At 36.0% G+C, this 22,058-nt stretch overlaps 1 protein-coding gene across 1 annotated transcript; it reads right to left on the bottom strand.

The window, feature by feature from the left end:
• Positions 1–6,984: 6,984 nt before the first annotated feature.
• On the bottom strand, positions 6,985–17,158 carry LOC127834253 (probable cysteine desulfurase). The gene is made up of 11 exons (XM_052359987.1): positions 16,910–17,158; positions 16,237–16,342; positions 15,676–15,823; positions 14,958–15,090; positions 10,126–10,191; positions 9,829–9,894; positions 9,335–9,544; positions 8,688–8,816; positions 8,183–8,340; positions 7,642–7,846; positions 6,985–7,067 (listed from the first exon to the last, which is right to left on the bottom strand). The coding sequence occupies exons 1-11, from the start codon at positions 17,156–17,158 to the stop codon at positions 6,999–7,001; spliced, it is 1,539 nt and encodes a 512-aa protein (XP_052215947.1). The 3' UTR covers positions 6,985–6,998.
• Positions 17,159–22,058: the final 4,900 nt, after the last annotated feature.

Genomic DNA, 22,058 nt, shown 5'->3' with positions numbered 1-22,058 from the left:
CAAACAGCTATATTTAAAAGGCAGCTTTTTTATCCGATAGAAATAGACACGGTGTGCACAAATCAAAACCCGAGTGTCAACGCATACACGTACACGTAACACCATTACTTATTTTGTATGTGATACATACATCAGCGTATATAAAGTATTACAAAATGTGTGTTACCGTACAGTTTGCAAATAAAGGAATTACATATAAGAGAGGAATAAAATGGTCAGATGGTTGTTTCTTTAATACTTCAAAAATGTTCAAAATTGATATCATGTTTATTTGATATGAAATAACACAAGGCAGTCAACCATTAAACTTGTATGTCAATATCACAAATACATATGTATGTAGATTTGTGTTGAATGAAATTACGTTAACGAAGATACAAATACATTTGAGACCGCTGCCAGCAGTCTATTTCCGATGAAAATTACAGATTAACATGTAAACATTTTAAGGTTGATTCTGTAATAAGCAAGAACGTCAATAAAGACTTTCTTTACATGATAAACACGCAATAACGTGTCCTCACATGGTGGATGTCTTAATGTTCTTTTACACTATACTCACGTAGGAATATAAGAACAGTTCATGTTTCCAAACACAAAATTGAAATCTCGTACAATATGGCGCAAGACAGTAAAATAGGACCAACCAGTTATTGTTTATTTGACGTGTTATGGTCGTAAGCTTATCAAATTAACAATACAGCGACGTTCGACTGATTTAAATGACATTATTTTTTCAATATTCGATAAATAAATAACATTCCATAAACTATACAAAAATAACAACATACCAATCTGAAAACATGCAAATATACAATATAAAGTGACAATCGGTGTTATTTTATATTACATATAAATTCGAAAGTGCTTATGTTATGAGTATGGTATTTACTACAGACCATCATGCAATACACATGTTTTCAATTAAAACGTTCTCCTATTTTCTCATCATCATGTACTGATATATATTTTTCTACTTTTAAACAGCCAATAATCATCAAAACACTAAGTATACATTCATAATTGAATACAGTTAATATTTCCACTAAGTGTGACAAGTAACGCGAATACGAAAGAAGCGTACTGAGACGAAATTACTTAAATGCACTTTTCAATTGATACTAGCATCACCCGACATCGAACAATATCGTATTCTTGATAAATCTAAACATTACTATACAGAGTAGAGATAAAGATCTCATAAATATTATTGAATTCACGAGAAGTGTACATATGACGAAGATTAGTTATACATGTACATGTATATGAAGGTAAATACAAACGGTAATACCGGCATCTCCAGTTACACTGGCTAATTCATTGAACACACTCGCAACTTGTGTAAAGTTATAATGCTTTACACTGATTGCACATTGGAAGTACAATAATAAAAAAAAAAATTAAAGTAATAGTACTACTCAAAATCAATGACAATTTCTTACAATATTTCGGAAAATAAAGCTAAACAATTAAAAATCATTGTTCCTTATGGCAATTGTTGAAATTTCAACGCCAGATGTGGTCTGGTAAAAAAAATGTTTGTAGATATAAAATGCTCGTTTTTATTATTGTTTTGCATATTTAATTTCATTTTAATTTCCCGCAACGATATTTGTTCATACGACACATGAACACTAACATGGTACTATTTTAGTGTTCGTGTGTCGCATGAATAGATATATTCGCGGGAAATTAACATGGAATTAATTGTGTTACAAATGAATAAAAACGAGCATTTTGTATCTACAAAAATCTATGTAATCATACCACATCTAGCGTTGAAATTTTGCTTTTGCTATAAGGAATATTGATTGTTTATGTGTTAACTTTATTTTACGAAATACTTTACGAACTTTTCGTTCATTTTGAGCGTTATAGAGACTTTAAAGCATAGAAAGTTGTGCAACAGAACTTGTCTCGACTAAGTTGAAATCACAAGATTCGTGTATCCCTCATCATGAGTCTGTTCAGCTCAACATCTTTTAACACATCCACAGTAAGGGGCAGACACATTAGAGAAACGATAGATCATCTCGAATACTTCAATACTTGATCAAACATGTGTCATGAAGTATACTCGCACTTTTTTGAAAAAGGAATTTTGACCACAGACACAAACTCTCATCGATACACGTCTTCGCCTTACACTCTTTGTCGTGATTATAAAACATTCCTCATCCAAACGACATTTCCTTCTCATGTCAGAAGCATTGTAGACTCGTCTTCTGATATTCCTTACGGATTATTATTAATACATCCTTTATACCACACATATCGAAATGTTAAACCACGTTCTCGTTGAAAGAAAAAAATTAACCTCTAAATACCCCCCGGTATATCATATGTAAGTGATGCATATTATAATTCACACTCGTCGTAACTACTATCAAATGTTCAACACATAATTGTATAGTCATGAACTTAATTTACCTTTAAACTTTGAAATTCGAAACACAATTCACTGCATTGCGTATGAATGTTTATGATTAGGCGTATATTGTCTTCCATCTTCGTCCAGAGATATCATATCACAGAGGGGTGGGGGCGGTTTCCTCTGATTCTCGGAAGTGACGTGCTCCGTCTTCGTTTGTGATTATTATCCGTCAGAATGGTCTCAGACAGACGGTGATTAGATTTGCCAGCGTTTGATTCTGTGTTTGTATCCAAGGTCTTTATCAATTGGAATTCAAGGCTTCTGGAAAGTTCGTTATCGGATTCGCTAGTGTTTGTCAACTTGCTTTCAATTCTTGGTGTCATAATTTGTTTATACCTCCGAATCGCCTTCGCTCCTGAAATTCGCTATATGTAATTAATTACGGAACTTTGATATATTCTTCAGTTTTAGAAGCAACATTTATAATAACGCTCAAGATAAACATCTTGGAACATATATTTTGTATTTGTTTTTAATTAAAACAAGAAATCGATACCTAACCAATACAAGAGAATAGTACATTTATTAAGTATGTGTATATCTTTTGATGATACATATACACTCTCTTTATCTATGAAGTCCCTATGGCGTAGTAAATGGCTTCTGCATAGCGACTGGCAGAGGACGGATTTGATCAACAATGTTGGGAGCGTTCTTTTAATCCCCCCCCCCCCCCCCCTCAAAGACACAAAGTAAATTGGTTCTAGGCAGACCACTAATTGGAGAGCGTTAAAATAAGCCTGGGACTTTTGATTAAATCGAGCTTAAATAAATAGATTTAAATTAAGTTATACATAAAATTAATAACCTGTCAGATAATCGTTGGCTTCTTGTGGGGTCAAAAACCATCGTAGTTTCTTTTTGTCTACCGGAAGTAGCTCATTGAGCTTCTGAGAAGCTGTCGATACTCTTGTCTGCAAGTAAAACATTTAAACAAATCAGATGATGTTGAAACTTTATTCTTACATGTCAATATAACATTCAAATTATCCTCCATATTATACTCGTATATAATTACAAGCAGGCTATTGTTAGCCTACAATAACCACTTTAATAGGTAAATAAAACTCCGGCAACATTATCAGGGTTGGTGCTACTCTCGGCTAGTGCTGTATTGAAGGTAAGTGATCAATGGTCTATGAAATGCAGGACCATATATACTCTACTTTCTCCAATGTTCAATTTGGAACCTTTGGTTGTTAAATGTATGCTGTTCAGCATAACCGTAGGGTACCAAGGGAGTCAATGCTCTGGAAGAGTATTATGTTATTAAACACTAATTGTAGTTAACACCGATACCAAACGGACAATACATGTTTTATTTTATAGAAAATGAATTCGCACATTTTAATCAATTAAGCATACCTTTTTCATATCTGCATTATCCCGAAATATATTTTCAGCGAATTTAGTCATGTCATCGTATGAAATAGTTCTGCTCATATCCGGTGGTCGGCGGTTGACGTGGAAACGGCGGCCGCTGTAGTCGATGTCGGCTAGACTAAAGAGCTCCTCCTCGCTCAAGGTGGCGTCTCCTTTGTAGAGGAAAATGCCGCTGTGAGGGTCAAATGTGTACTGAAAATTAAACGAACCAATTGCGAAAGATGACATGTAAACTGTTAATGCAGGCGTGTTTTGGTTGACAGAAATTATGTGAAATTTGAATTGCAGCAGTAGTACGATTCAATATGTCATTTTCAACCAAATCCTTGGTTGAAAAAACACTACATATCGTCGATACCACTGTAAATAATTGTTAACAGAAACATGAAATAATACAAAAGCACAACAGAACACGTGCAATGAAAAAAGTTAAGATAAAAAAGTTTCAATTTATGATAAATATAGATACATATTTTTACAATGAGTTCAGTTTTAAAACAACAAGCTTATACTCAAATCAACGCAGTTTTTTAAAAGCCTTCCTAATGTGTGGTTCCAAGAAATAGCATGCGTGCATGTAGTGAATCTTGTGGTGAGTTGTTGACAAATGCGGAATAAACTCTTCTGAAGTACTCACAAGTTATTAGCGACATAAAAACTCATTGATTTTGTTGTTACCTGCGGCAGAAGTTTCCAGCCATTCTTTGCGACCATGTCAACTGCATTGATGACGTAATCAATCAAGGCATCGTCATCGAAATAGGAGAGATTGATTCGACAGAAACCGGGTCTGAAAAAAACTTAAAGTATGCGTGTCCATTTCGTTTCTTTAACAAGTTGCCCAAAATATAATTGTTAAAGGCTATTGATGTTTATTTAAATATCAAAATTGCACGATTTAAAATACTTTTATCATCTATCAATTTAACATATCTACATGTCAATGGCTAAAAATCTATATATTGTGCATTTGTACTTGACGTCGTGGGGCATTTACATTAATTCACTCATATGTAAGAATAACTGCTTCATTTTAAAATCGAAACTGGGAATTTATGTTGATTGTATAACAGTAACAGTATGTCTTACTTCATTATATTCATCGGTGTGTGAACATGACTGGCGTCTTTTCTGAAATAAATATACGCAGAATACTATACGGCCCGCAGAGCAATTATCTAAATTTAAATGACATAAAGCTTTTCAAATAGAAGATCTATTCCGAATTGCGTAAACTAAACGATAATTAAATGTGTACAGGCTTTGGTGACTTGGCTCGAAAATAAAGTATATTGGATGTTAAAAATAATTTCTGTTGTGATATGTATGTTTTTTTTTTATTCAATTCTTATAAGCATGAAATAGATGACATAGTTTTGATTTTACCTTCATACTTTTACTCATAAGCATTATCTGAATGTATTCACGAGAAATGTCAGGGGTAACTAACTGTTCAATGGTGTCACCTACCCTGGGTATTCATGAGAAATGTCAGGGGTAACTAACTGTTCAATGGTGTCACCTACCCTGGGTATTCATGAGAAATGTCAGGGGTAACTAACTGTTCAATGGTGTCACCTACCCTGGTTGGGTGTGAAATGTCAGGGGTAACTAACTGTTCAATGGTGTCACCTACCCTGGGTATTCACGAGAAATGTCAGGGGTAACTAACTGTTCAATGGTGTCACCTACCCTGGTTGGGTGTGAAATGTCAGGGGTAACTAACTGTTCAATGGTGTCACCTACCCTGGGTATTCATGAGATTGTCAGGGGTAACTAACTGTTCAATGGTGTCACCTGTCAGGGGTAACTAACTGTTCAATGGTGTCACCTACCCTGGGTATTCACGAGAAATGTCAGGGGTAACTAACTGTTCAATGGTGTCACCTACCCTGGGTATTCACGAGAAATGTCAGGGGTAACTAACTGTTCAATGGTGTCACCTACCCTGGGTATTCACGAGAAATGTAAGGGGTAACTAACTGTTCAATGGTGTCACCTGTCAGGGGTAACTAACTGTTCAATGGTGTCACCTACCCTGGGTATTCACGAGAAATGTCAGGGGTATCTAACTGTTCAATGGTGTCACCTACCCTGGGTATTCACGAGAAATGTCAGGGGTAACTAACTGTTTAATGGTGTCACCTACCCTGGGTATTCACGAGAAATGTCAGGGGTAACTAACTGTTCAATGGTGTCACCTACCCTGGGTATTCACGAGAAATGTCAGGGGTAACTAACTGTTCAATGGTGTCACCTACCCTGGGTATTCACGAGAAATGTCAGGGGTAACTAACTGTTCAATGGTGTCACCTACCCTGGGTATTCACGAGAAATGTCAGGGGTAACTAACTGTTCAATGGTGTCACCTACCCTGGCTGGGTGTGCAATGTTAGGGGTAACTAACTGTTCAATGGTGTCACCTACCCTGGGTATTCACGAGAAATGTCAGGGGTAACTAACTGTTCAATGGTGTCACCTACCCTGGCTGGGTGTGCAATGTCAGGGGTAACTAACTGTTCAATGGTGTCACCTACCCTGGCTGGGTGTGCAATGTCAGGGGTAACTAACTGTTCAATGGTGTCACCTACCCTGGCTGGGTGTGCAATGTCAGGGGTAACTAACTGTTCAATGGTGTCACCTACCCTGGCTGGGTGTGCAATGTCAGGGGTAACTAACTGTTCAATGGTGTCACCTACCCTGGTTGGGTGTGCAATGTCAGGGGTAACTAACTGTTCAATGGTGTCACCTACCCTGGTTGGGTGTGCAATGTCAGGGGTAACTAACTGTTCAATGGTGTCACCTACCCTGGCTGGGTGTGCAATGTCAGGGGTAACTAACTGTTCAATGGTGTCACCTACCCTGGCTGGGTGTGCAATGTCAGGGGTAACTAACTGTTCAATGGTGTCACCTACCCTGGCTGGGTGTGCAATGTCAGGGGTAACTAACTGTTCAATGGTGTCACCTACCCTGGCTGGGTGTGCAATGTCAGGGGTAACTAACTGTTCAATGGTGTCACCTACCCTGGCTGGGTTTGCAATGTCAGGGGTAACTAACTGTTCAATGGTGTCACCTACCCTGGCTGGGTGTGCAATGTCAGGGGTAACTAACTGTTCAATGGTGTCACCTACCCTGGCTGGGTGTGCAATGTCAGGGGTAACTAACTGTTCAATGGTGTCACCTACCCTGGTTGGGTGTGCGTGAACCACTTCAGGCGTTTCGCCATCGTCTCTGTGATGCCAAGTAAGTCCTAACAGAACATTAACCCATTTATGCCTAGCGTCGAGAAAAAAGGCCTTGGCAAACAGCGTATGCCCTGATGAGACGCCGCATGATGCAGCGTCTCATCTGGGTCTACGCTGTTTGCTTAAAGGAATTTCTAAACGAAATACTCTGAATATAGAAATAAATATACTAGACATCCCTAATTTTGGATATACATTGTAAATTGATCCAATTTAGAAGGATGGGAGAGTCCACTAGGCATAAATGGGTTAACATGGCAAATATTAGGTTTGGTAAATGTTCTATACAATACATTTTGAAAGTGAAACAAATTGTTTATAAAAACATCAACTGTTTTTTTTAACCATTACCTGTGTTATGTAATTAAGAAATTAAATACATCTTCTTATGGTTATCTTTCGATTTATAAGCTTAATTTAAAACTTCTTTTAAAAATGCCATTTTTTGGAAAGTTATTTTGGTAATTCAAACACATACGGTAGGTGGGAAAAAAATGGAAATTGCAAAAATGGATTAATTAATTAATTAATAAATGCCGGTTAATTGTAACATTTAAATGAAAGAAACACTGTACACACGTGACCGTAAGGACCGGCGCACACGCAACCTCCCCGGGACTGGATGCCAAACAGGTCATTGAGGAGGGTGGACACAAAATTGTAGTGGATGAACTTGTTGGTACCCTCGTGAATCACGATAAATGAGAATATTGTGATCCTCTCTACGCGGTGGTTCCCAAGGATTTTCAAATTTGGATTCCTTTCCCACACCCCAAACGCTCGGCTGCAATTCAAGTTGTAAGGTCTTAGTAACAACTAAATGGCTGATATTTCAAAAAGAACAGTGAGTGGAAGAATTTCAATTGGTCAACTATTGTTTTCTAATTTGATGTTTTAATATAACAGCCTTTTGATTACAATAAGAACGCCGAACACGCATATGTGAATTTTCTTAATTTTTTGATAGTGAATTAATTCCATTGTTTCATGCATAATTGACTACAGGTATTTCTGGTGGGAGATGATTTTGAATATGTGTTTCAAAATAAATTATGCTTTATTTGTCTAAATACCAACGTCCGCCATTATGGAAAACATGGATGCAGGTTAACAAAATTACCAGCAAAGGTCCTGATCCCGTTTGAGAATGACATCTTCCCCAACAGCCTCTTTGAGTTGGAAGACGAGACCTGTCCTGATGGACTCGATGATTGCCGGAGTTCCGCCCTCTTCTCGTCCCTCAATGTCATGTGTGTACATGTGAAAATCCCTGGATACCTAGAATACGGTATAACAACTTGAAAAACAAAAGCTTTAAGTCAATTAATTCAGATAAATCTCAAATAAAGGTTTATTTCATGTAATAGAAAGGTAAGTATTGTTTCTTCGCCTTAGATTTAATTAAGTATCGATCCGTCGGAATTTCAAGGAAATCAAACACAAATATTTTACCTTTTACCTCTTTTGCATGCTCCATTGGCATATTATTATAATAAAATACGACATTGAATTTAATATTATAAAATGAACTAGTTTTTTTATACATTTATAATATTATATTGTATATGCGAAAAAAGTTTTACGTTTGTTTTATGACTACCGGAGTAGAATCCAATTCTGCTTACATATGTTACAGTGCCGCCACCCACGCGCTCAGGAACGGTGTTCCGGAACATCCATTTCTTAGCCACTACAATCCCTGGCGTACCAGGACCGCCGACAAACTTGTGGGGACTTATAAATACGGCGTCTTTGTAGCTGGTAAAGGTACATACATTTTTACTAAAATGCTATTTATGAAATGACTGTTTTGTTCATGCTCGTTTCCATATAGAAATGAGTAAAATGACGCCCTTTAAATCGGAAATGACAGACGTCCCCTAATTATAACAAGTTTCATTAAAAGTTTTAAATTAATGATTGTTAATAGTAGGAAGTAAACATCAACTACACATTTTAATCATGATTTTCACTGGAAGAAAACTTTTGTGTAAGGATGTAGTTGTATCTTTCATATTTGGAGAGAACACATATCAACACACTCTAAGCTAAGAAATGGTGCAGCATGGAATAGCGTAGTCACGTATGAATTCTGCTGCACGACACGACATTTTATATGAGATAAATATATTATTTAGAACTTTGCATAATCATAACTGAACTTTCAAGATTATCATACAAGACATTTCTTCTGTTACGGTACAAAGGTGGTACGATTAAGTTTTGTAATTTAAAAAAAAAATCCATTTTTATTATTTTTTTATTCTAAAATAGAAAGATCTAGGTCAAGCAAATAATACCCTTGTTTCGATGGGTTCATGTCTATCTTGAGGTAAGGTCCTCCACCAGCATAGTCAAATGCAGCAAAGGCGCCGTAGCGATGGGCAACAATAGCGACCTCCTCCGTATCCGTTATGATGCCCGTTACATTACTGGCGGCAGAGACGCAAACCAGCATTTGTCGCTTTTTTTCCTTCCAGAACTGAATACATATACATGTTACTTTCTAACTTGTCACTCGCATGCTCAGGTATTATTATATATGTTGAAAATGTTAAATTATATAGCTGAACGTTTGTGCATTTGTTAACTCTTAACCCATAAGAAAATAAACTTGATCGTAAAATCCTTAATAACTTTTATTTCAGGCATGCATATACTTTGAACCCGTGTAGTTATATCTTCCATTTACATTACTAAATCTACAAACCGTGTTTTGACGGTATGTAGGGCTTTATTTTTCAAAATGAGGAGCAAGAGGGTTACTTTGAGTTCCTTTTCCAGATGCTCAATATCGATGACACCGTCTTGCGTATCTCGTATACGCACAACCTGAAAATGATTTCTTTTTTATACGCTCAAAATAAATGCAGAATGCATTGTGTCTGTACATACATTATAAATTGACTTTGAGGTCACGTGTTCATTTGGGTTACAAAACATCGAACATTTGTTTTATCATTTGTATGACGTGATAGGGATGCTGTTAAAAATGTGATATAAGACGCGTTGATGGGATGGTTCACTAAACTGTGTCTAAAATAATATGTAATATATGTTTACCGTGGCCCCAAATTCTTTCCACAGCAGCATGTTAGAGTGGTGTTCATAGGGTCCAGAGAAGACAACCTGAAATATTAAGAGTCGCGTTCTGGAAAACTGGGCATAATGCCTGTGCGTAAAGTGTCTTCCCAGATTAGCATGTGCAGTTCGCACAGGCTAATCAGGGACGACCCTTTCCGCTTAAACAAGATTTACGATAAGAAGAGACTTCCTTTAAACGAAAAATACCATAAAAACGGAAAGTGTCGTCCCTGATTAGCCTGGACACTTAAGTGTTGAGCGTTTCGGACTACCATTAAACAGCGACAAAACTAATCTTACCTCAACTAAATTACGCGAATTTCTGATGGACAAGTTATATAAGCATCTGTATGTATGTATCATCTGCCAACCCCTCTCTTTCCTACGCCATTTAGACTTGTCCGATATCACAATATCTCCAGGTCACCAGACATAAAATTTCTATGTACAATTTTCTTAAGAATGGTGAAGGCTGAAGTATTTCTCTTTGACTTAAACTTTTAATGTTGTCAATTGAGCAAGTGTTACAATTTTTGAGGGGGGGAGTGGGGAAGTTCATAAGTTCACCACACAGTATATGTACTCTACATTTTATTTACACACTACGAGAATAAATATATACACAATGAATAAGTCTCTCATACTCCTTCTCTCTTTACATCTCAACGGTCCATTCAACTCTGTCTAGCCTCTCTCTCAACCTGGCTTTTCATACAATTCTGCCCACCCTCACATATTTGGATGTGTGGACAGACACAGATAGAACTTAGCATTTAATTGGTATTTATTATTGCAAGTGTTGACATATTTGACAAGCAGACTCTGCGAGCACCAGAACAGACCAGATTTGCTAATCTTTATTACAAAATGATGACCAACTGGTATCCTGTTCTGGTAACAAATGCCCACCATGCCACATGGCATCAAACAGAGCAGTCTAAATTGAAATCATATACTAAAATTACAACACTCCCCTCACCTTAGCTTCTTAATTGTCCTCAATTAAGCCAAATAGTTGCATACATGACTAAATAGCCAGACTCACACTCACAACATCTTAAACGGAAACTGTTATCAAAACACTTTATATGAATATAACATAACATCACAAATCTACAGATACAAATAAACTATATGTATTATTATTACTTATATTAGAAACCTTCTACAAATAAGGAATTTTACTATGAGATGATGATACATTGTAATAATACATATCATCATATGAATCATCCCTTTTAAATTACTTGTACATGATTAGAAACCTCCACAACAAGGAATATTACTTGTAAATTACTACATGACATGGCATTAAACATCCATATACATTGACTTGTATTGCAAATAACTTCTCAATAAAAATTACACAGATCTATCCATCTATATAATGAATCATTAAAAGTATTGTCCTTTTAATTAACAAGAAACACATTCAAAGAAATATTATTTTTCAACAACTTTATCTCCAACATCATGCATTACTAGTATATCTAAAACATCGTAACAGTTTGATTATATAAAAGCAAGAATATACATTCTTAGTCATATGCAAAGTAAACACTCTGTTTAATAAGCACATCTACAAAATCTTCTTTTATTGTCCAACTTATTACTTGAAAGTCTTAATATTTAGTTGCACATATTCACACAATCACACATATCACTATCACACAAGTCCTAAAATGCATCCGCGTTAAGTGCCTTACACTTATTACTTTAAATTAACATTAACGAATGTATAATTTAGGCACAACAATTTTGTTAAGTTCATACAATTATAAGTAGCAGTCGTCCTGCTTAATTGTCCTGTGCGCCTTACTTATTAAATGAACATATGGTTATATTATAAACAAATCTATATGAAAATATGGCGAAATGTTTGATTCTGAAAAAGAATAAATCCAAGTGTACATGGTTTTAAATCCAGTGAAATTTTCAATCACTCCGTAAAAACTAACTTAATCCAACAAATTAGCACAAAATATATACCAAAGTCATTGGTTTGGAATTATATACACTAAATTAAACACTATAAAAGCGCACACAGTGACACTACATTTTCTATTGTTACAGTGGAGACACACACATGTAGAATGATCTTGTCGGCTAACAGATTCTATTTCTGAATTTAAGTCGACATTTTCTTTCAACAATTAATTGGGGTCAAATTCTTGTAAAAATCCCAGTGCAGCACCTTTAACCAGCGTAACATTACTGGAAGAAGTATTCAGCAGTCTAATTGGTATTTGATGGCTTTTAACTGTCCTTGGGGAGCTTAAAGTGTGCCCTAATGATATCCCATTTGTTGGCTGTTTATTTGACGAAGGGCATAGAATCCCAAGAGTTGAATTAATTGATCCAAGATTTATTGTCTGTCCAGGTATGATACACTCCGAATTGGCTGGAATTTTTACCTTGGCTCGTGATGTGACCCTAACTACCCTGAGAGGTATTTTCTCAACAAATGTTGCACACCTCTTCCCATTCAAACGTAATCCATTGTGAGCACTTAATTGATAATCAAAGTCATACAGAAAATCCATACCAATAAGTCCGTCTTCACGAATTGGTGCAACAAACACAGTATATTCAAACCACTGTCCACATGATTTAAACTATATTTGATAAGGTCCTTCCCATACATTTGGTGTAATTTTCTTTGATAGTCTTTTACATTTTGCAGTATTAATGCACAACCTAAAGTCCCTATTTAGCCATCAATTTCGAACACTAGGTGAATAACCAGAAACGGTATCTCTTGGAGGTCTTCGGCTGTCAGATTTAAGCCACTTCAAAACAACACCAATATCTGGATCCTGCTGTTGTAGTCTGGCCATTCTCTCCGATGAACAGAAGACTTTGCTGAATTTGACAAGACTTTTTACAGAAGATGACATTTAACCTAATGCAGTCTTTCCGTCTTATTCGGCATTTCATAGTTTCTGTCATTGGCCTTCGAACTGTAATCTGCATCAGAGTTTTCAGAATGTTCACGGAAGCGCAGTCGGAATATCCGGTAGCGACGATATTTCCTAATTCTGAGTAACCCACGATACATGAAACGTATACAGTTCAACAACTTCACCACCTGAAGCTGTAGCAGCAAGAAAATCCAACCCCAGAATCCGGATTCCTGAAGTTTTACTCTGGAAACTCTTGCTTTCGATGACCCCGAGATTTGCACAATCCTTTTTGCAAATAAAGGTACGCGTCATCAAACTGAGAGAAATCTGACTACTGCTTATGTTTCCTCAAACATGTGTCACATCCCTTACATGATGGCTCCTCTAGCGTTAGATGTCTTTCATAACACTCACATACTTCTGGTTCACTTGGTATTCGACTGAGGCTGTCCACATTAACATGTTTTCGGCCACTTCGGTGTTGTATCCGAAAATTATACTGCAATAACACTTCCAACCAGAGGGGATTGTTGTCACAATCACACTACTGAAGACATTTCCATCGATCCCTAAACTTTCTGTGATCATTCCGATCAGAATCCAGTCCAAACATGTCCACAGGTTCCACTAACCAGCTAGCAGCTAAATAAATCTTTTCCACGGGTTCCACTAACCAGCTTGTGCTCAATAAATCTTTTTGGGCAACAATAACCGAAACTCCAAACATTGAAACAACACCAATAATCAAAATAAGACATCGTAACATTCCCATATGTCCAACCTCAATGAAACAGTCCTCTGATGATTTCGTAAGCCCAACAGCTCACTTTAATCCTGACACAATTATATAATAAGCACTTTCCTCACAAGCGTGTTAAAGTCCTTATCCCGACGCTGCCACCAGTGTTACAATTTTTGAGGGGGGGAGTGGGGAAGTTCATAAGTTCACCACACAGTATATGTACTCTACATTTTATTTACACACTACGAGAATAAATATATACACAATGAATAAGTCTCTCATACTCCTTCTCTCTTTACATCTCAACGGTCCATTCAACTCTGTCTAGCCTCTCTCTCAACCTGGCTTTTCATACAATTCTGCCCACCCTCACATATTTGGATGTGTGGACAGACACAGATAGAACTTAGCATTTAATTGGTATTTATTATTGCAAGTGTTGACATATTTGACAAGCAGACTCTGCGAGCACCAGAACAGACCAGATTTGCTAATCTTTATTACAAAATGATGACCAACTGGTATCCTGTTCTGGTAACAAATGCCCACCATGCCACATGGCATCAAACAGAGCAGTCTAAATTGAAATCATATACTAAAATTACAACACAAGAAACAAGTGACCAGCGTCATGCGCAATGTCATATGCGGCAACAGTTGCTCCTGACCAGCCTGTGCATTTGCTCAGTCTAGTCAGGAGCGTCCATGTCCGCGAATGAGACCACGAAACCTTGCAGGACCTTTCAACGGGCAGCGTACCTCTTGATCAGAGTGTTCGTATGCGCAGGCAGGTCTAGGATAACATTCGCATCATATGTAGGCAGGTCTAGGATAACATTCGCATCATATATAGGAAGGTATAGGATAACATTCGCATCATATAACTTAAAACTCATTTTCGCATGATGAGGGTTACGTGTCATGTACGCTACAAACCGTCTCCTGATTGTAAACATGCGCGCGTGTGTGTACGCGTGCGTGTGTGACTTAACAATAAGTTCGACAGGTTTAGATTAGACTTGTTGGCGGATTCACTCACGCAAAATAATAATTATATTTCGAAAATAAAAAAGAGATGAAAATGTTTTAAAATGTAGGTAGCTTAAACATTGCGGTCCGGATGTACATGAATAACGAGTAAACATGTAATTAACACAAAAACTTACCGTTTCCTCTGCCACCCTTGGCATGTTTATTTTAAGCCCCCAGCATAGCTTGTGGATGGCGGCCGTTGCTCCACTTCCGGTAAATATAACAACGTCGTCCTTGTCGGCGTTCACGCAGCGTTTGATGATGGATCTGTGACGCAGTTCAGAAATAATTGTGTGTATATAGCCTGAACATATTGCTATAAATTTAAGAAATAAATAGCTCTCCAATCATACTAGTCAAATCTATGAGCATAAATACATGTTTAAAAAGGCTTTGTTCTCAAACGTACTTTATGAGTGAAAAGGTACCATAACAGTGCTTAGTCAGATATTCGCCTTTTTACCTATTTTTCTCTTTGACTGCACGGCAACAGATGTTAACGGTAACGATATTTTTAAAAGTCATGAATACAAATAAGTATATGGCTACTCTTCGATACTTATGAACATCTTTCGGATGTATTCGTTCATTTTTAATTAATCTTATTATAAACATTATTACTTTATATATTTTTTGGAAGAATCATGTTTGAATTCACCTGCGTCATGCGGAAATGGGTCTTATAACTAATGCGGCAAGCGGAGCTTTTGATCAGCGCTTGCATGCGCGCGCACTCTGGTAAGGAGCTACCCTGTCCGCTAATGAGATCATGAGACCTTGCATTGCTTGTCGCATATATGGCATAATATCTATTTTCGCATGACGCTGCTTAAATCATCTAAATGACTCTACCGTGCTTCTTCACGAAATTTTGAAGTCTGTCTAGAGTTTCTTCCTGTCTCCGAGTGAGTGTTGGCGTAGAAAGGCTGAACAAAGTTCCGAATGTAGTCCTCAATAAATGCCAGTGACCGCCCGGAAGCAGTGTAGTCGCAGTAGATCACTTATTTATAACAATGTGGTTATTATCTCATGTCATGTATACGTCAATTTTGGTATTAAATTACGCTGTATAGTTTAGTAAATAAATGTTGACATTGTCTTTAAGCTGGCAAAGGTGATTGATACACGGTTATGTTAGTCACAGCTCCATATGAAGATAATGATATATATAATAATGATTGATCCTTGCTCTGAGATAGGGGATTTATTGCTTATGTTTAAAGACGCTTTTGTCCTAAACTGGGTTTTTGTCAAGAAGGGTCTTTTTTAAACGAACAAGACAAACAAAAACTGAAAGTGCTGACTCTGACAAACATGTGCGGAATACACAGACTAATCTGAAAAGACACTTTAAGCACATCCATTAAACCCCTTTTTCTCAGAGCGTGACCCATAATTATAAGGTGTACCAACCCTTTTTTACACCAAACGGTCCCAGAATAGTCAGATTGTGGCCGATGACATTTTCTTGGATGTATTTAAGAATAGGATATTCGTCAAACCGTATTCTGTCCTCGCACTAAAAAACAAGATATTTGATTTAAGAAATTATTGACGATCAATGGTGGTTTGTGGACACAATGCTATTGGGTACGTTTATAACATGCAAAAGGTCGTTTAGTTTATTAAAAGATATAAATTAAAAACTGTATTATCATATTTAAGTGTTTATTTTATCAACATGTATTTATGAGAGCAAAAAATGTATAAAAAAAACTAACTCAATATTGTCGTTCATGATTTCATAAACAGTCAACACAATTATAAATGTTATGTTAAAATATGGATCGGTATTTTACCTTCGCGTGTGGTAGTTTGCTCAGTGCAGACATTGCCAACGAGAGACTTTCGAGGGAGCTCTGAAATTTATTATATTTTCAAAACCATGCACTATATTTTACAAATTTCTTTAATTCAGCAAAGCTCAAATCAAAACGTTTAATTTTCGTTTCAAAATTGCTTAAAACCCCCATACAATATTGATTAAAAGGTGCTTCATATAATATTATTCAGAAAGTTGTACTTTGTGTCTTGGATTCAAAGATGTATATAACCATCAAAATATTCTATTAAATAAACTCTCTACATTTATCACCTCATCAGTAAATTTTTCTGGCCCGTCCTCTTTTTCCATTTCGTCTCCGCTGGTTTTTGACTCGTTGTTCCTGAGCAAGCGTTTTGTCCGCCTCTTAATCGGCTTTTCACGTTTAACTTCGATATACTTGTAACCACCACCAACCCTCTTTTTTATCACTGTTATGACCTCTTCATAATCAGTATCCACATCAGTTTTCTGAGGCTCGTTTCTGAAGCTTTTCCCGTTTGCTACACTCATGTCTTTTTATATTTTCTATTGAAACACTAAAAAAAAGTAAGCGAAAGAACGAGTTTTACACACACATTTTAGAAGTGAAGAAAATTCTAAATTTTGTTTCTTCACGTCAGTTTATTCCCTGACATTGTCGCTTTAACAGAAACAGAATTCGACTCACGAATGCATATTTTCGCTTTTCGATATTTACGTTTAAATATATGTTTATGTACCACACACAGTTACCTGTCAATATACCAAAATATATTTTAATCTCAATATTTTGTTCGTGAGTTATGTCGTATTTCGGTAATCTACATCCTTTTATATATATGTATTGGAAAATATTTGCACTCATTTCTTTAGAAGACCAAAACAATGTCTATGGCCACATACATATATACACACATACTTGTATTCGATGTATCAACAGTTCTTCAGTTCATTTACTGAGTGAGAGGTCTGATCTGAACAAAGAGGCACCTGTCGATTAGTAGGAGGACCCCCAACATTGCGGTGGCATGGCGTTCGGGGAGATACGCCTTAATTAAGATCATTGTTTATGTGCACTGATAGCAGCTGTCATCGTGTTTTAACATTGCTCACAGATGGAAATATGAACTATCTTCAAGACTCCCCGCAAACGTCGAGATACGCATCAAAAAGCAACGCGCAATACTAAACTTGTTCACGGACTTCCGATGCGCATTCGGTTTTGTTATTGTATGAAAATATCAAACAAAATAACAATCTTGATTTGTTGTTGTAAACAATGATTACTTAAATAGAACAAATTAGGTGGAAAGATTATGGTGGAACACAACAAAAAGATACTTATTATATGTCAATCACGTTTAATTAACAATACTTGATCAGTAATCGATTTAACATTAATTTGAGAGGTTATCGGGTATGAATCTCAATGTGTCGAAAATTAAATTGTTTTTATCTGAAAATCGGAAAAAATGCCTTGCAAAAAAATCGCCTTGAAGAATTTTTAAAAACAGACTTAATGGAGAATACATTTAAAATAGTAATATCATGCACACGACGAGTCGCATAAACTAAATAATAGACCTTGCATGAGTGAATACTGTGTAAGAATCACATTTTTGCGGTTTAAGTAACCCAATTGTTTTACTAACCACAAAACAGTGTTCACAACATCCAGTTTTAAAAACACAATATTGGATCAGATATTGTTGGAATCCCGCGTATTTAAGTTTTTCAAGTGGTTAACCCGTAGTCAATAAAGTTGCAAAACTGTAGTTAATTATATACATGTACCACAATTCTTATCATTCAAGTGGCAAAACTGAAGGTAACCAAGTCGCAGAAGTGTTTTTTAACTTGATGGCAAACATGTAGTAAATAAATTATCACGTGGCAAAAATGTAGTAAATAAAGTGCAAATGTTTGTTCATCATGACATTTATGTCATTTAACACGGAAGAGACATAGAATGAAAATAAAACATCAAAGTAGATGATATCACAAGGTCACAGGTCACGTCCGTACATCTAATGTACAAACAGTCCTGCATGATGCGGCGTCTCATCTGGGTCTACGCTGTTTGCTTAAATGAATTTCTGTAAGAATTGTTCTAAATATAGAAATAAATATACTAGACATCCCTAATTTTGGAAATACATGGATCCAACTTAGAAGGATGGGAGAGTCCACTGGGAATAAATGGGTTAACCATGTTGCAAGAAGCTTTCACGGCAGAGGTGCACACTCATTCGAACATGGGGCGGGAAAAACGGTCGTAAGTCGGACATATCCGATCGATTTGATCAATGCTGTGATTTAAAATGATGTAATAGTATGTATCTTGTCAATGCAAAACACTGATTAGAAGATTATATAGTTGTTCAATAACCTTTGCGAATCAAGGGCTGCGATTCACGTGACATTGCCAAGGAACAAGTGTGCTGCGTGTTATAAAATTTGAATTATTCATTGACGAAAAATTGGTCCCTTATGCTCCCATCTTATTGTGACGAAACATCATATTCATGAACCAACGTAATATAAATATAGACACACACTTATATTAACCATGCACAATTTAATTTAACGTGATTCTGCTATGCATTGAAACACTAGTGATAATACAATTAATTATTTGAATGCACAATGATTTATTTCGGAAAAGAACAATTCTTACTTGCTTACATTGTAAACATCCACGTGCTTTGTTGTTTATTTACATACGACCAAAATCATTGGTTAAATGTCCAAAGTACAAATAAATCATAGACAAACCGCGTGATATAAGAGGATCTGTATATTAAACCGTTTGACAGACAGTCGGAATCTCGTTTGATCTTAACGCTAATTAAACATAAAACAGGCCTCAATTAGGTGACTAGTACAGCACGCGACGAGGTAATGAACGGGACCAAATGGAAGACAAAAATGTACGTACTGTTTTGATCATCCTAAGATTAACAATAAACAACGTGTCCCGCAATGTGCGACTTATACAGCAGTGTTAAATAAGTGTTTATTTAATATTTTATCAAGAGGTCACTAAGTTATGTTATCTTGGAGGTTTTCATAATTTTAACGTTTTGTCTTTGATTTTTTTTATAAATAATATTGATGTGTTCATCCATTAACTAAAGAATAACTATCGAATAAGAAATAACGTAAAAAATAACTATTCTTACCAAAATTTTCCTTTGTCAAAGAAAACTACATAAATAATTTTTAAAATGTTATTCCGTTTGAAATGTGGCTCTTTTACCCAATAAACATATTAACAGGCGTAATCCTTGAGAATTACAGATCGCTTAACGTTTGTCGAGTCACTTTGTGCCAAACATTTGCCGCGTTTTGTGACTCGTGAAAACAAAAATCCGTAAACAAAATCAGAGTTCATTCCATTTCTTTACACAAATATTATCATTAAGATTACTTGCAATAAAACAACATAGCCGTCCCACAATAAGCCGACACAAATATAATTCCATCATTATGAAAAGTTTACTCCCCGTTGGCTGTTGTTGCAAGACAATAAGTTTAATGTATTTACAACCAGCTTTACTGCTATAACACCTTATATATATATATATATAACACCATATATATATATATATATATATATATTTCATATAGGCGTGTGTGTGCAATTTAATTTGATTCTTCATTCATTTTGATTTATGCAAACAAGTAAATTTAAGTCACAAATGCCAGTAATTATTGCAGTAGTTTGACTGAGGCATTTAACATATTTAGTGCGAAGAAAAAAATGGCCGTATAGGGTGAAACCTGTTTCCATGTTGTTGTTTACTAATTATTCTACAGTGCGGAATATTATCTTTTTTCGTATGCATTCACATGGTAAGGCTCCGCGCCAACACCAAGTATTTATATAACACGTTTATTAAAGCAAAACATATTATCGGAATTGTGGCAACATATCCTAGCAAATGTTACCCGTGTCAGGCGTACATGGGTCTTATACATGTACCACATGCGACTAGTTTTAAAGTCACGCAAGGTGTAATGGTCTCACAAACTCCTGAACAGACAGCATTGCGCTACGCTCAACATATGACATATGACCCATTTTCGCATGACGCGGATCATATGATATAGAAAATAAAGCAAAGCAATCAATAATATTAAGTAGAATTCGCCTTTGCAATTAACTATCAAACAAAGTGTCATACAACAAGTTTTTTTCCTCAACTGTTCAGTCAGTCCGTTGTTATTTGTATTAACTGTACGATGATGTTGTAACTCGAATGCTGCTTCATGTATGTCTATTAAAAGTAAAGAATTCCGTCTTTATGGAAAAACATTACGATAAGATTTGGCACTTAAGGAAGTATGATATTATGACATGCTAATAATTTTGTGAAATATATTGTGAAGTAATTCCATAGTTTATAATGCTACCCTTTGTATGTTCGTAAAGCAAACTTGCAATATAAAAAGTCGATTTGAGAACAAACATAAAATGGATGGCATTGTTTTTCACATTTAATTTTCGGTCAATGAATTGTGTTATTATTGAGATTGTTTTCTGGTCCCGATTTCCGAAAGGACTCGTGGAAACTAAGTCGTTAAGTAGAGGTATAATCTCCCACGAACAATAATATTGATATTTACAGTCAGCTTTACATAAATATAATTACTACAAATAAATTATGTTTTTGAAAGGTATAACAAAAACGCAAGTTTTATTTGTATCAATTAAGTTCGAAAACTAAAACTTGGATGCATTATGTACTCTTATGCGCCGATTGTGTATTCGTCATTTAATTTGCAATTTCCTAGATACACTTTAACTGTATTAACTACATGTAAGTATGCTTCTAATGCTGTCATTGCTACGTCTTCACAACGACCGCAACTACTGTTGCTACTACTACAACTACGCCGACCGCAAACACTTCTGCTGTTACTACCACTACAACAACAGCGACCGCTACTTTATTCAACTAATATTACAACGAGCACTACTATTAAGTATAAATCTGCTAACGCTACTACTAGAACAACAGCGACCGGTACTATTTATTTTCCTTCTTCTGTTGTTACAACTACACCTACAACGACCACTAGTGTTTATTTTCCCTCTTGGTGGCATAACTGTTAAACCTTTTCGCTGGACATATAACCAACGAAACATCATGCGGCATCTCATCTGGATCTACGCTGTTTGCCAAGGCCTTTTTTTCTAGACGCTAGGCATTAATGGGTTACGGATAATCGCTTAAAAACAAGCGTCTCCTGCATCTTTAACTAATTATCCTCTGAAAAGCCCTTGTTAAGCTCAGACGTAAATTTTAAGTCATGGACAATCGGAACAACTCAATGGACTTGCTCACAGATTGTCACACAATTCCTAAAAATCATTGACTATATTTATAAACAAATATTTAAGTGTTGAAAAGGTTTTACAATTACC

This window comes from Dreissena polymorpha, chromosome 1 (assembly GCF_020536995.1).
Source record: "Dreissena polymorpha isolate Duluth1 chromosome 1, UMN_Dpol_1.0, whole genome shotgun sequence".
Taxonomy (NCBI): Eukaryota; Metazoa; Mollusca; class Bivalvia; order Myida; family Dreissenidae; genus Dreissena; species Dreissena polymorpha.
This window is presented reverse-complemented; position numbering and strand designations above follow the sequence as displayed.